General features: G+C 37.6%; 1 protein-coding gene across 6 annotated transcripts in view; it reads right to left on the bottom strand.

Annotated features, from left to right (window-relative positions):
• WWC3 (WWC family member 3) overlaps positions 1 to 16,821 on the bottom strand; it is a 103,773-nt gene that overhangs the window by 62,341 nt on the left and 24,611 nt on the right. For all 6 annotated transcript variants that reach the window (XM_055702227.1, XM_055702226.1, XM_055702223.1 and 3 more), the window contains exon 2: positions 3,170 to 3,279. In XM_055702227.1, the coding sequence (XP_055558202.1) occupies positions 3,170 to 3,279 (110 nt within the window). The remainder of the gene's footprint in view (positions 1 to 3,169; positions 3,280 to 16,821) is intronic.

Raw genomic sequence — 16,821 nt, forward strand, 5'->3', positions numbered from 1 at the left:
TTTTGAATAGGAAATTAATAGCTCTAATCTCAATAAACAGCCAAGGCTAAAAAGTTATGTTGTATCACACATTAAACTTCTGAGGTGCTCCACTATAGGGCACTACATCTCTTAGCAAATTATTTCAGAAGCCTTCTAAAAAGCTAGCAGCAACCTTCTGAGGCAGAAAACTTCTTCAGTACAGTACTGACATTCTCTTCTGTTTTATAAAGTACAGAGGCTTCACTTTGCCCTGGATTTCTACAGTTTTGTCATGTAACAACAAAAATAAAGCTAAATTGTATGACAAAATTCACTTCCTTCATTTCTTTATGACCAATTAAAAAAAAAAAACCCAAAAATAAAAAAAAAAACCCAACCTACAGTAATTGAAGAACATCCCCAGACAAATGCAGAGAATATATTATTCCCTCACTGGGGAATGCCCAACTGGTTAAAGAAGACTTCAAAGGCTCCCAAGACTCTGAGGAGGAGGGAAAGGAATCCTGTGGCTGGCAGCCGCCAAGGTTTTTAAGCAATGGTTGGACAAGAGCCAACAGCAGCTTAGTAAGGGTGTCAACAAAGTACTGAATTTACAGAACAAGATTGAGATCGGCGTTGGAAACACCATTGAGATTTACAGAGGATTCCTCTGTTTCTGGGGTTTTTCAATACAAACAGAAAGTTATTGCCTAGAAATCTTATTACTTTCTGAGTAAACAAACATAGCAAGAGGCTTAGAAAAATCACATGCATTTATGTTTTCTTTTAAAAGGTGCAAGGCAAAAAGCTTGAGATGGTACACAAAGCCTGAGAGGTCCCTGGTAAGCATAACTTTAGAAACACTGTCTTTGAATTATCCCTTGCATTTTCTCACAGTATTTCTTGAAACCGAAGCACTTCTGTTTCGTCAATTAACACAGAACTCCAATGCTGTATAAAACATTTAACCCGGTCAGCTGCTAAAGGCAGTCCGAATGTTTTCACGTGGAAATTGCTATTCCAAGTATTTCAGGCATAGTTCAGAATACAACATAAGGGACTCATTTCAGAAAAACATTTCTTCATTTCTGCACCAACTCTGCCACTTGCCTGACACCATCCCATGATGCATATGACTGTCTGCTCATTAGTTCTCACTTCTACAAAGGAGGTTAATGCAGTCTTGATTGGTATCTTTGTTGTCCACAGTTCAAAATTGGACTGAGTATCCTATTAATTTTTGAATAATTATTATCCAGCTATAATATCAACTCTGCCTTCCGTCTGAATATAAACCTTGCTTGTATATGCAAGCACTGTATTAGCCTAAGGGTGACAAACCCATTTTGCTGTGACGGTTGAATTACCATTTAGGATAATATCTGTGGGCTGCAAGTAATTAGTTATCATGAAAGAGACAAATTTTGCAATCTTGTTAATTGCAGAACGATTGCTTTCACTCTGTTCAGCACTGGCCCTACAAAGTTTCTATCCTTCTGTTCATAGATTACCTTTATTTAATTTCTAATATGATTAGTTTTACTTTTGCAGACCCATTTATATTACTCTTCTCTTTCTGTGCCTTCCCATTGAGCAGTTGGAAATTCAATTTCTCTCTGCGAAGACACTCTCCTATAGTTTTTGCTCTCAACTGCATGGAAAAAATGCAAGCCAGATCTGACATGTCCACAACGATTAATATCCTTTCTGTAAGTTCAAACTTGATGTCTGTGGCAAAGTAGCTAACAAAGCCTGAAAAGCGAAAAAAAAAAAAAAAAAAAGAGACTGATTTCCTTTGCATGCAATGGTGATTCTTACTCCTATCAAAGGTGCCTACTGGTGAGATGCTTTAGTAGCTTTTTTATTCATAGCATTGCAATGGGAGTTCATGTTCTACTCATTATCTACAGAGGCTGACAGCCTTTTATAAAGTTCAAGAAAACAAAAAAGAACAGTTGCCAATATGCTCATTTGTTTTCTTGTTTAATATGTGCATTCATGCACATATACATATGTTGGTGCAAGTGTACTCCATTACTGTACTCCAATGTAAAAATCACTTCAACATTAAGTGAAGTTACCATGACAGTTTAAACAGTAATCATCAGGCTACCTGTTCTTGTAAACAAAGTTATTGTAAGAACTTCCTAACAGTCTGTATTTATTGCCTTTCAACTGCCTCAGCTATCTATCTTTGTGATCAGTGCATTAACAGCTCTTTAAAGTTTATTATTTAATTTGTGATATCTGTTAGTTTCACAACAAGTAAGTAAGTATCTCTGTGGGTCAAACAACATGGGAAATTTGTTATTCTGTTGTTTTGTTGTTTTTTTTTTTAAATAAGCATGGCAGAAAGCCAAAAAACTATTTCTACGCTTCTATTTTTTTAATTGACTAGATTTCAAGTAGGTACTATTGCGGTTGTTTTTGCAGATTATACTATTTACCATTGCTGTGAAAGCCTATATAACTACTTCTTTTTTCCCCTCCCTGCCAGCTCCCAGTTCCCACAATATTGAAAGCATTCACTCATTGGTGATAAGACGCTTAATGATAGCAGCACAACACTAACAGCAGCAGTAGTACAAAGCTGTAAAGATAAGACATTTTCTTAAAAGCAGAACTGGCAAACGTGCCAGACAGTTGCGATACAAAGCTCAGCAATAGTCCAAGAGGGAAAATGTTGGAAATTTCTCCCTCTTAGTTTCCAAAAAGGATATCTGTTGTCTTTTTGATGGCACTTTGTACTACACTAAAGCATAAAGCCCACATTGCTTAAGAGAGGATGGGACTATTGTATTTCATAGTGCTTCTAATTAAAAATCAGCACTTTCTCTCAGAATGTGTTTTGTTTGTCAATACAGAAGAGTGAACTATGGATGACTGGGAAAACAGGAAATACAAGAGCATGACAATCTTAACATACGACAAAAAGCAACAACTAAATCACTGATACTCCACAGTATGACAAAGCAAAACAAGATAGTTTTATACACTGTAACTCAGTCACAGATTGTAGAAGTCTTTACAAATGGAAGAAGGATTGTACCCCCATTTGAAAGATGAGAAATTATATACAGCAAGAAATTATTTGAATACATTTTCTCACTGTACCATGAGGTGCATAAATGGTACGGGAAACATAGTTAATGTCATCAGGTAACATCAGCTTGCTAGGATTCCCCAAAATAATCATACATCTACTCACGATTTATGTGGTCCATATAATAAACTCCAATCTGTTGATCGTAAACAGTTTCCCATCCTAAAGGAAGCTCATCACCAACACAGTCAGCAAATGTCAATGGCTTTGTAATCCTGAAAAAATAAAAATAACACAAATAAATACAAAAGGTGCAGAGTTTACACTGCACACCATTTGATCACAAACTAGTTATGCTGCTTAGGAATGTGTTAATAACTACAAACACACAGTTTCAAAATAAAATTTCATTTAAATATGCTGACAGATACTCCCCAAACAGGTAAGACAAGCTTCTCCCTTCAAGTTTCCACATTTAACAGTTTAATTACAATGGCATGCAGTACTGCCAGTTTTTCTCCCATATTGCAAAGAACAAAAATGTGAAACTGGAGTTCACCACTGCTGAACACTAGTAGAAGCTTTATAGGCTTTAACTTCTTTAAGGTGTCCAAGCAGTATAATTGTTTCTCCTAAAAAAAAAAAAAAAAAAAAAAAAAAAGGAGAGACAGAAAATTTAAGAAAGCACTATATAGTAGATTTCTCCTCTTTTCAATTATACATCTCCAACTGTTAATGATATTTTAGTCCAGACCCATCCAAATTACTTTCCTCTCCCTCAAAAAGAGGACAAACACCTCTAAAGAATTACAAAGCCATTAAAGCAGAAATAGTAACTAAGAAGTAACAGCATTACTATCTAGCGGCGTAAAAATCACACACTGCTTGCTAGGCAAACTCTTCATAGGCCAGTGACTAATAGAAAACCAAAACAACAATTTCAGTATTGATAGGAATGTTGAAAATACTGGGTTACAAATTCTACAGAAACACTCTAAACCAACACTGTTCTAGAATATAAAGATGTATTAAAAAAATAGAAGGATCAAATGATGCAAATAAAAAAATCCTTAATATTCAGTCAAACCTGATCTATTTCCCAAATCATCATTTTAATTGTTACCTAACCCTTAAGATGTTTTCCTCTAAAAGCTGCCATAGCATTCCTTTACAGAAAATTTATTAATATAGTCACTTCAATTATACATGGGATATAGATCCAACACCTTCAGCATTTATTTGTTGAGGTGTTTCTAGCACACAGAATGATGACAGCTTTGCCAAGATTAAATACATGCATTAATTTAGGGGCTGAGTTCAGTTCAGCATAACCCATAGCATAATATTGTTTGGCATAAAATGGAAATTCCATTTGTATAACACCCAGTTAAGGTTTCCTGACACCAGATTTGGCCTATACTTACAACTACACTGCAGAATAGGGATCATTAGGACCGGTTATTGCACTTGATCTGACAACACCTGTATAAAACAACAACTTTGTCTGAACTAAAACTTGTCTGTGTCTGAGCTAGAAGTCCTTCCCCACCCCAAAACAAAACGAACCAGAAGAAACCAGTGGCAAAGACTTCAAATGATGGAAATACTACTACAACTACACGGTAGCTATTCCAATCACCCAGTAAGCACGCCATTCAACCACTAACGAAAAGCACATAACTTCACACATAGCAAATAGAAAAACTGCATTTACCTGCCTCCTAAAACCATTTTAGTATTGAGATCAAAGTGTTCAAAATTAACTGTAGTAGAATAAAAAAAGTTATCCTCGCTAGCTTAAATGTAATGTTTGAGCAGCTTTGTACAACAGTACAAAGATCAAGATATTTAGGTCAAATAATAAAGAGCTTGATCATATACTATGGATTCTCAAACACATATAAAAAGTTTAATAAGATGAAGATGTACATAAACTTGTGCACCACTATTTAAAGTAATTTTTTTTCCATTACTGACAAATATGTAGTTTACATCATGTAATCATGCAAATCCAAAGCTGCTGTATTCAAAAAACAAAATGTTACTATGGACTGGCATATGCATTCTTTCAGTAATTCATCTAGCAGTCAGGGAGACCAAATATTGCCAAAATACTTCTGATCTCCCTGGAATTCAGTCAAAATTAAAAATATAACGTGCAGCATTTTTTCTTAAAACTCTCATGGTTTTGTTCTGAAGATATCATGTTTACAATTTCTCCAAGTAGTCTAGACATTGGCTCCTAAATTACCACATGATAGACAAGATTTTCTTTGGAATGAGTTATGAGACATGCTTGCCTGTTATACAAACACACCCTCATCCTTTTTTTCATAAATAAAACCTGCACATGATACTCTAACCTTTTACACTACAAGAACTTTAATTCAATGCTCTCCATGATTCCCACCAGGGTTCAGACTTCCAAGACAAGGAAAACACTCACTTTCTGGAAAAAGGAGACTGAAGAAAGCCAGTGCATCTGGTCTGACCAGTTTTCATTCCAATGTTACAAAGCATGCATGAACAGTTTAATTAATGGTTTTGATGGAAACCTTGTAAGAAGAAGAACACACAAAAAACTGCCTTCCAGATATTTATACCATTATTAACTTGATGTTGCTCATTTTAAACTATATTGAAAGTTGCTCCAAATCTGATTCCCTTCAGACAAAGAACAACATCACACTAATTCTCAGTTCAGTTACAGTTACATCTATGTAGCTTGAACACTCTTTGTTCAATTCATCTAGGTCAAAACATGCAAAGCTTAAGCTAAGAACTGCAAGTCTCTCCCTGTGTTTTGCACTGGTTTAACTAAGTCAACTGAAAAAAATACATTTCTGGTTTAACCAGCACAACTCTGAGGGCAAGATTATTTTTTTTTTACAGTTAGGGAACTTAAGAGTTTCCAGAATAACAAAGACAAAACAGAACAGATGCAGATATGTATATTGGAGGTCCACCCCAAACTGCAGCAGTAGACTGCTGAAATTAAGTATCTTCTGGAAATATAGCTTGACTCTCTTGTGTTTTTTTTTTAAATTAGCTTAAGCACTGCGAAATGGGTCAGGTCTTTTCCGCTTCACTATAAAAAACTGTAGAAGGTACATCTGTAAAAACATTTCAAAGTATTAAAATAAAACCAAAAAACTTTATTAAGCATTATAAAGACAAAGACAGAACAAAAATGCTGCCATCCTTAATTAAATAAAAACCAGGGCTGACCTGAACTATGCTAATCACAGTAGTAAAGAATAAATATGGCATTTTATCTGTCACCAGTGATCATCCCCTGCCCCACTCCCCACCCCCTCCAACTGGTAGACAGTAGTAAGAAGGTTCTGAACTTCCAGTTGAAGACAGAATTCATCTGGGACCAGTTTACAACATTATCTGGTTGCAGCCACTGGACCTACAGCCCAGGTACAAGTGACTGTTGTCCACAGTAGCTAATTCTGCATATATCATAGCCAGACATAACTACAGATTAACCAGTTTGCTGAGTCTTCATTATCATGAAATGTTTATAGTTTCCCGAAGCAATGATGCTCCTCAGTCATTAGGCACCCAATCTTTGTGACTGTGAAAACCTTCAAATGCAAATATGGAAACATAGAAGAAAGCTTTCATAACCTAAATCCTGCACACCAAACTGAGAGAAAAATCTTTGAGCATTTTTACACACCTTGGATTTGTCACCTCTAACTCTGCCCAAATTAAACTTTTTTAAGAAGAAATGGAAGTCTATTATTTGCATATCTGAAAAACTCAAGTTTTATTAATATTTTCTCTGTATCAATTATCAAGCTAAACAGAATGCAGAAATCAAACTAGAAAACCGAACAGTTGAATAAATGAAGAGGTATTCTCCTGCTTGCATACTGATTTCATGTCTTCATCCATTACCCATACACAGAAGGATTCCAGAATATATTACTACAGCTTTCTGAATATGCAGCAGCAACAGGTATTTCTTGAATGCATCAGTTCATGCCAGAGAATGGGTGGGAAGGAAAGAAGATAGCAAAAGGCAATGGCTAAACGTCATTTCAGATAAATTACTGCGAAACTGCTCTCAGCTTTAGTATACTTTGTTAAAAGAATCTATTTTCCACCCCCAAAAAACCCACAGAAAGCCTCAAGCATTAACTAATAAAGGAAAACTTCTGGTTTCAAAGAAAAGGTATACTTCCACTCTCCAAAACACACTTTGACTGATAGTGTGGGGCAGCAATTTCATTGTCATGGATTTTAAAAAACAGAACCAGATCACTAACACCAAAGGCATCAGAAAATATGAGATAAGATCCTCAGTCTTTCCATGGCCCTGATGCCACATCAGAGGGCCCTGGCTGCTTGAAATCCCTAGATCTAATTGAGCAAAACTTCCACTGGAAGGAATTAAATTAAGACAAACAGAGTCTGTTTTTGCAAGATCTTGAACAGGAAATCAAAAAGGTGTTTCCAAAGTAGAAACTAGCTGTCATCTCTCAGACAATGTCTAGATGCCTAAATTACCTCCAGGGTCACCTTATCTTCCAAAGCGGGCCTGGATTAAGAGGAAAGCACTAACCACAAGGACTAGTTATGAAAAAGAACCACCACATCCTGAAGAAAAGCCACTGTTTGTAGAGGCGACAGAGTGAAGGATGCAAGACCAGCAAGTGCAACGCTGCTTTTATTTTTCTTCCTGATTTTGTTCAGGTCCAACAGCAGAGGCAGAAAAATATCTAATAAAAATTGATACTCCTCAACAGGCAACTAGGAGAAACATTCTCCTAAATCTGATCTCAGTCTGAATAGCCATCTAATGGGATAGGTGGTTTTGCCCAACAAATGCAAATTACAGGTTAGAAAACTGTATTAATTCACATTACAGATCTGAAAAATACCAGGCAATTTAAACATGAGTAACAGTATAACTAGAAAGGAATTAAACACCCTGATAAATCTAGCAATAGTTTAACCAAAGTATAATTATTACGCTGAGTATAGAAGTAACAGGCAAGCAAGAAAGTGGACAAGGTGAGAAATCACGCACACACTTAAGGAGGTAAGAAAAAGAAGTCTGGCTGAAAGCTCTTTCGATCATGAATGTAAGTTATAGCCATTGTTACAAAATTCAACTAATCCTTTTGTCTTGTGTCGTGGTTCTTATTACCTCTAACCACGGGGGGCAGGGGGGAAGAACCCAGGAAACAGCAGGAATGGAAGACGATTTTTTGGTTGTTTCACAGACACAGGCAAGAAGAACTGCTTACGCTAATGGGGACAGGGGTGGGGGTGAGGTGTTACTGCAGTCCTGGAGGTACTTCACGGACATCTTCTACCACGATAGTTTGGGCCTGGGCAGCAGCACGATCTGGGCCTGCAAGACCTTCTCTATGAGACGCAGAGAGGGTCTGTGGCCACCCAGCTGCGCTGTGACTCCCCAGCAGCACCAGCTCACCCAGTCCTCCCAGCAGGTTGCCCTGAAGAGAACACACTCCTCCTCAGCAGCCACTGCCTCCCACCACACAGGCAGGGCAGGGACACAGCAGGCCCAGGCTGCCTGGCTGCTGAAGCACCGAGCTTCCTCCACAGCTCAGAAACGGGCCTCACCAGTCACACCCACACAGCCTCACCTCATGGCAGCACGCACCAGCCAGGCACAGGTTATTTGCAGCAAATGCTGCCAGGAACTCCAGATCCCCTCTTAGAGGACTCGAGTACACCATGGTTTTCCTCACTGTCCCGTCCTTTATCACGGAATCAGCTCTCCTTAATAAGCCAAGTCATGAAAACAAGCTGGATTTTGAAATAACGTTTGGCAAATTACATACCGACTACTTAGTCAAAAGTACAACAAAGTTCACCAAACTGTATGTATCTTTTCAAGATAAAATTCCCTTATTGACTTTTTTCTTAATCCAAATGATGCATCTTTATTTTACTGCATAATTTAACCTCAGGTTCTGAATAAAATAACTTACTAAACATCTACTCAATCCTTCATTAAAATAAATCCACCATACAGATGGACAGACAGAAACTTGCACAAATGAGATTCTGTGCTCAAGACAAAGACTTAAAGAAGGTAACTTGTATTCAGAGTCATCGCTGGAATACATTTCCCTTCGAAATAAAATACCACCCTACAGCGAGGAAATAACAGCACAAGCTCTTCTAAAGGTCACTTGAAATTCAGTCTTTTTAAGACCACACTGTATTTTGCAGTAATTTTCATTCTTTTTTAAAAACAACTGCAAATAAGCACATGAAGGACTGCTAATAGTGTCAAATCAGTGTATTTGCTTCAATTAATTTTAGAGTAACATAAGCCCACACAGCATACATCGATGTGCAAAACAAGGCACGGGATGGCCTTAGCCTGCTACAGTAATGAATCAATATCATTAAGTGTGGAGGAAAATGTGTGTTCATTATTAGATAATTTTTAATTTATTTTCCTTTAGTGGAAACAAGTGCTAACTGCCTTTAACACATGGTATTATAAACATGGACAACCTATGCTGAGACAGCTGACAAGCATGTCACTCCCACAAATATTTATTTGCCCACCTCCTGAGCCATGGTTTGCCACTGCTTGCAGCAAGGCAAACAAGCTTGTGGCAGTTCCTTTTAACTGTGGAGTTAAAAGGAACTGCCACCAACTTGTTTGCCTTGAAGCTACAGCACTTCAGAAACGGGTCAAAAAACAGCTTTAACATCTGTGCAACAGGGCAGTATAGAAGGTAACTTCAGCAGCCTTCCTACTCCTCAGTCCAGAAACTGCCCTTGTTTTACAGCCACCTGAGCTTACGTGGGTCAAGAAAAGGAATTGGTATCAGCTATCTAGCTCTCTCATGAGGTCATGCTGAAGAAAAACATTCAGGAAAAACAGAAATAATGTTACAAAACCTCAGCAGATTGACCAGAATGCACAAGGACTCTATTCTGGCACCCAAAACCTCACTGGAATCACTTTGTTTCATACAACATTTCAGGTCATCAAGTCCTGTGTTGTGGACTACATTGAATCAATTATCTCCAAATCAAAACGTCACTTTTTCACGCTAGGCAGTCCCTTTACATTTTTTTAAATCTCAGTAACACTTTTCTGACGGGCAGGGTATTCTACAGATATTAGATGAAAACTGGTTTTCATATGCAACATATTCACACATAATGCTAATAGGGCAGGTGGCCATGAAAACCCTGAACAATTAGATTTTGTGATTCAAAATGTGTGAAGCTACATGTATAAGTAAAAGAACCTATATGATTTGTTGACTGAGATGAAGCAAGAGAAGTTTATATTGCCTACAAACACCTACAAGAAACATACCTGAGGACACCCTCCAACATCCTTTCACTATTCTAGAAACAACAAACATTTAGGAACAAGCAACAACACCGAAATAATATCCTTTTGGTTTTATCCTTTATCATACCCCCAAAAACCAAAACAGCTAAGAAATATTGGCTTAGTATGTTGAAACATAAAATTTAATGCTATGTCAAATTGTAGCTCTCGCAGAACTAGTCTGGCTGCTCAGGAACTGCTGAAACAGTTCCACACAAGCAGCCAAGTCTTCCAAGCAGCTATCCATTTCTTAACAGCAGCTATGATCCATATCCAAATTCAGAACACAAATATTATGGAAATTCTTGCTGAAAATATACTCACATTTCATCAAGATGACCAAAAAGTCCTCCTTCAGAAATCATTGCCGGGTTAAAAGTCAGTGCTTTTAAGAAAACTGCTTTTGTTTCTGCTGGGTTGTTTTTGTTGTTGTTTGGTGGTGGGTGGTTTGTTTTTTTTTTAAACAAAGGATAAACAACTAAAAAAATGGAGGCAGAGGGGTTAAGTAAGACCGCCCATAAGTGCTTTAGAACACGTTTTGTTTGTGTATGCACAGATAGCTCAAAGTTACAGACAACTGCATAAAGTCACCAAGCCAGAACCCAAGATTAGCGGCAGGGCAGAGGCAATCAGTGGAGGGACTGGCTGAAAGCAGGGAGTCTGGGCAGCAGGTGACTTGGCATCTAGACTAGAAAACACAAAATTACATACAGCAGTTGGGAATAAACCATAAGAGGCAGACAGCAGGAATATGCAGCAGATAAGACAGATAAGGGAGGGGAAACTAGGAGACTACAGTTCTACTAAATCAATGTCAAACTGTACCTTCGTGTTGAATATGTTCTTAGCTAGAAACAGTAACATGCAAGTTATTTACGACTTTTCTTTTGCCAATCCTAATAAAACTGCCTTTGTTACTCAAAATCTCTAAATATTTACAAGATGTTCTCAAGGACTTGCATATTGAGAGACTAAAAAAAAAAAAAAAACCAAAACCAAACAGATAAAAATCAAAAGCCTAAACTAAAAGCTAAGGAAAATGTAACGGGGAACTTCAGAATCTGAGAAGCAAGCTGAATCCTTCCACCTGTGTAAGAAGCCTAACTTGACACTACACCTGTCTAGACACAGCACAGTTTTAGAACAGGCAAGCAAAAGCAGCATTCTAGTTTCACTGATTCCGAATCAACGTTTATGACTTTTTCACCAATTTCTGTGACTAACAGTGTTTTCCAACTACATGCTATTGATAATTAAGGTCCTAGTTAGTAAAGGCCAGATGTGCAGTTACCTGTTTATTTCTTCCATTCTGCAAACCACAATTCTGCAACCATCTGCTAAAGAAGAGCAAGTCACACAGCTGTCAGATTTCCACATCCTCAGTACATATTAAAGCACATTTCTATGTTCAGTTCAGTCTAACAAACTGCTTAGCCGTTGTATCCTTAGTTTTGCAATGACTCTTTTGGTTTGAGAATTAAATTTCTGACTATCTTAATTGGCCACAATCCTGCCCACCAGTTAACTAAACTATCATAGAGGAGTCATCGGGAGAAGTAATGAGTTGCTACACCCTTATACAGAGGACTGTGTATGTGTGTGTAAGCATATGCATGCACACACAAAATTTCTGACTGCTGGTCTCGACTTCTGTATGCAACTACCAGATGAGGAGGAAACACCTGTACTTTCCTAATGGAAATTATCTGAGCAAGGGTGAAAAGGTGCATCTGTGAGAACTTACCAGCAAGTTCTTAGTAATAAGCCCTTTGCACATGAACAAGAATAATGGGAGAAGTTCAAAGCAGGAAGAAAATGAAGCAGGCAGGAAGAAACAAAATGGGACATAAAACTCCAAATTCAAGTCCATTAAGTTCCACGTGTAAGAAGAAAGGAGACATCATAAGGAACTTTACATTTCAATAACAAGTAACTAAAAAGGTCTTAAATGCTGCAAGACACTATCATGCAGTGGAATACTTCCTGCAGACTCTTGCAGGATCATTTGAAGTTTATATCAAGAGAGATTAGCACGTCCTCACTATTACATTGCCTCCTTCATTTGTAGATTATTAAGGTATCTTGGCTACACAGAAGTTCCTCAAAACTGTCTTTCCATCTACTATGTTCTCTCACTAACCTCCTATGTCCTATTTCCCGAAAGGTTATGCCAGCACTTGCTGACAAGCAAGACTTACCCTTAAGTCTGACCTTGCTAGACCAAACTTTTTTTCAAAAATTTTTCTATCAAAATTTTGAAGTCTATGTGATAATCCTAAACATGATGCCAGAGATTTTTTCTAAAACATTCTTACAGCCACTGGTAATTCCAGTTTCTGCACATTTGTAATGGTTAGCTCTGCACTGCTGAAGGCATCTCCCTCATTAATCTTATCATTCTTCTTTACCAACTAGCCAGGCTGGAAATAAATTAATGAATAAATACACACACACGCACCATTTATTGATTTGTTCAAATGCTGTTAAAGTGGTAAATGACAGAGGCTTAACTTAAGCATTCTTCAACAAGGAAAGCACTCTAAAAAGGCTGTGAACACTTTACATCACTTTAGACAAGTCTCAGTCAACAAAACTGAGAATCTTATGTTACCCAGTAATCTTTGGGCCAGCTAGGAGGCAAGTAGTTGAAGACACACAGAGGTTAACACTAGAATCTTGAAGTATATATGCAATTACATCCTGATGTGGTTACGACTGCTTATTAACAGAAGAAAACCCTTCTCCTACACTGAGAAGGCATCATGCTAGAAAACATGCCAACTAACACTATGCTAGAGGGAATTTACGCTTCTGTAGTCTGGGAGAAACACTGTTTTAGAATAGGCTTTAGCCAAACTATACTTAACTCCTAATGTTCCCTTAGAGGTAAATTGAAATCTAATGAGCTTAGAAATAGACACCTGCCATGTCTACATGCGCAAACAAGCTCAGCACTACTATCAGTGAAAATTTAAATGATCTGATGTTTTAAAATATTTTAAGCCCCAATCCTCCAAAAACTTACTATACTTGGAGTATATGCAGAAAGTGGCAAACAATGGGAGGAAAAAGTAAATGCAACTGGACTGAGTATAAAACAATGGCTGGAAAAATATATATTCAAGAGAACATTCTTTTCAAGTCTCTGAACAAAGTCATGTGTAGATAAGTGCCAAAAGAATATGCATACCATGACTTCACATACATCCTATTAAAAACAAATTGTGAGGTAAAACAGTAAGCAAATGCCTCACGCCCAGAAAAGTCTACACTGCCAGCTAATATTAGAAATTCAAGACAAGGGGTTCTCAATCTAACCTTTCAGACCAGCTTTGTTCGTCCTTCTTTTCCAGCCCACTTGAAAACTGTTATACTTGTCTTGTATCTTCCCTAAAAGTACCACCTATGGCATTTCTCAAACGTGTTCAATTATCACATTCCTGGAAGTTTTATGGACTCTTGTACCATTTCTATTTAATGTCTTCTAACGTGCTACTGCACTGTCACACACCAACTTTGCCTGTACAGCTGAGAAATTTTGCTTTGTAAAAGACCATAGCCCTGGCCCCAAGCCCCCGTTAGTGGAGTGGGTGCTCACAGGTGCAGAGGGAAACCTGGGACTAGAGGGGGCATGGCACTGTGCTCCAGCAGACCCCTACCCAAATAATGCAACAGACCTGTAAGGCAGGCTTTCCAGACTGCTTCTCTTCTTAAGTTACTGAACTAAGCTGATAAAGCAATGCTTTATGTGGGAGTGAAAGAGTGCAACTAATGTGACATGCACACACAATTCAAGCGCACCGTTTCAATCCCTTGCCTAAAGAGTTACTGAGCTCAACTTCGCTCTAAGCAACTGAAGCAGAAATATGTTGACAGGGTCTTTGATGCCTCTGGTTTTAGACTCCGATTCTTGGAAGCAGTGATCTATGGCAATCACCTCATTATATAAGGTTTTTCTGCTCTTCCAGGAGTTAGAGATCCTTAGCCAAGCACATACGGGTGCATGTTTCAGCTGCCTAGAAGTGGTGATGGACAAGTCGGTAGTGACTTATACATATAAGCACACACATACAGACATCCTCAATCTATCTTCTTACTTAAAAGCTCCATGTTTTAACTGGTATTACAAAACCAGTTAATGGTTACCTTTAAGGTATTGAAAGTGGTCTAAAAATAAATCCATTCAAGAAAACTGTGCTTAAAATGTGCCTTTTATTTTATACCACTGGAGCAACAACCCTCCTGGTAAGTTACATAGAAAATAATTTCTTTAAAGTCCAGTAACTACCTAAGGAAAAAAACAACGGTCCTGCAATGATTTGCAGCCTTGCTACATTTTCTTCTCCACAGGTCACTCTTTGCCTTTAGTTTAACATTACAAATACAGCTGCCAAATTATTTACACTTTGCGACATGCTAGCTTATATCATTTCAAAGCTTTTGATTCTCAACACTACCAACCTACCAGTCACAAATACAAATTCATGATAGCTACAAACATACAATGTTAATATAGGTGTTGGGGAGAAGATTCTCTAAAATGTGTACTTAAACTCTGCCAACTGCTTCCACACTCCAGTTTGACACCCTTGTCAAACAGCAATTTTCAAGCTTTTAGGAAAACTTAACCCCTGTTTTTCCAATATTTCATTATCCCAATATTATTACCATTCCCCAAATACACTTGCCTCCAACAGTCCTCCTTAATGCTGCCCTTGCAAATTAACACAGTACATTCCTCAACCTATATTAGTAATTTAGTAAAATATCCTAAAGAAACAGACAGTTTTAGAGATTTATGTTCATCTGATTTTTTTAAGAGGTTGAAGAAGTCTGATGCTATTACTTCTATGGTTGCCAGTAACTGTGCAAGATATTGTATTTAAGCTTCAAGCTAGACCAATAAAGCACTTCCAAGTAAGTAATGTGAGGAATTACTCATAATTTCACTGTCACATTTTTTATAAAATACATTAAAAAATATTTTGTGAAAAATCCAGAGAAATCCAGCACCATAATGTACTTTTAATGATAGTGATAGTGCAATAAGGGGAAAAAATAATAATCTTAAGACAATCTGCTCAAACCCAATATAAAAGATGTTTAGGATTATTAGAAAAAATAGTTTTCAGTATAAGAGACTAAACCAAAGACTAGAACAGCACAAATAATGTATTTTTTTACAGTGCAAAATTTCAAATCTGCCAAAAAATAAGGAAGTGAAAAACAAGCAACATAAGATAAAGCACAATTACAGAAGACACGTCATGCCATCAAACCTACACTGATCTTCATTTGAACATAACTGAACATTCACAAGTAACACATATCTCTTCACTAAAACAGCAGTGGAAATTAGATTAAATTTATAGTAACATACTAAAGAGACTTCAACAGTAGATGGCCTCCTCTTCTTCCTCCCCATCTCCCATGACCAAGAAGGTTAAAAATAGAGGCTTCCGTTTCCTTAGATTATTTTACTTTAAACTTTTCTAGAGCACTGAAATTAGCTGCTTTGCCAGCTTCCTACATTTGTGTTAGAAATGAAGGAGTCTTAAAAACATGCTTCCATTTACAGCAACTCAGGAAACCAACTTCTGTGGTTTGCATTATTATTATCATTTGTAAATGACAAATCCCTCTAGAACTTGTAGGTATCCCTTCCAAAGTTTCACCCAAAGGCCCCTTGCACCACACAGTAACATATTCTGGGGTAATGTGTACTTGCATATTTTTCTATAGTTATACATTCTTTTGTAGTTAGTAAATGCAGATATTTTCAGTGCACAGCGGTCAATTCCCCACAGCCAAGAGCAGCTCCAGTACAAGGAAAGAAAGCTTTAAGAGCCACAGAAAACGATCTTCAGCTCCCTCCCTCCCAGCTCTGAGCCTTCGAGGAAGTTGGAGCCACAGGAAGCCTTTAACTTCCACCATGGCAGCACAGAGTGGCCCCAGCTGTCCAGGTCCATATTTTAAGGCCAGAAGGAACCACCGTCATCATCTATTTGACCTCCCGTCTAATACAGGCCACAGAATGTTAGCTGGTAATTCCTGCATCTAGCCCAACATCTCGTGGTTGACCTAGAGCATATTTTCCATAGTGGTAAGAGCAGTGTTTGTTTATATTGAAAAAGATGTACACGGTAGAGTACGTATCTGAACTCTTTATCTGGAAGTATTGCCTACCAACAAACAAAAAGTAGCACGTATCCAAATACTGCTATAGTATAAAGTTGTATCATCTACACATTACTGTAATGCAGTGCCACCCATTCATTAGGAAGTCTGGTATGCTTCATTTAGGCATTGCCTCATTAGGCAATTTTTTGATTGCTTCTAATTCTGCTAGACTGAAGTTGTTATGGCTCAAGTTCTTCTTCCTGAGGGTGCGCCTTATTCTCATCTCTTGTGAGACCTTTTCAATTAAAACAGCTCAGCCATTTGAAACAATGAAGCAGAGGAAAAAATG

The sequence above is a fragment of the Falco cherrug genome, chromosome 2, assembly GCF_023634085.1.
Source record: "Falco cherrug isolate bFalChe1 chromosome 2, bFalChe1.pri, whole genome shotgun sequence".
NCBI lineage: Eukaryota > Metazoa > Chordata > Aves > Falconiformes > Falconidae > Falco > Falco cherrug.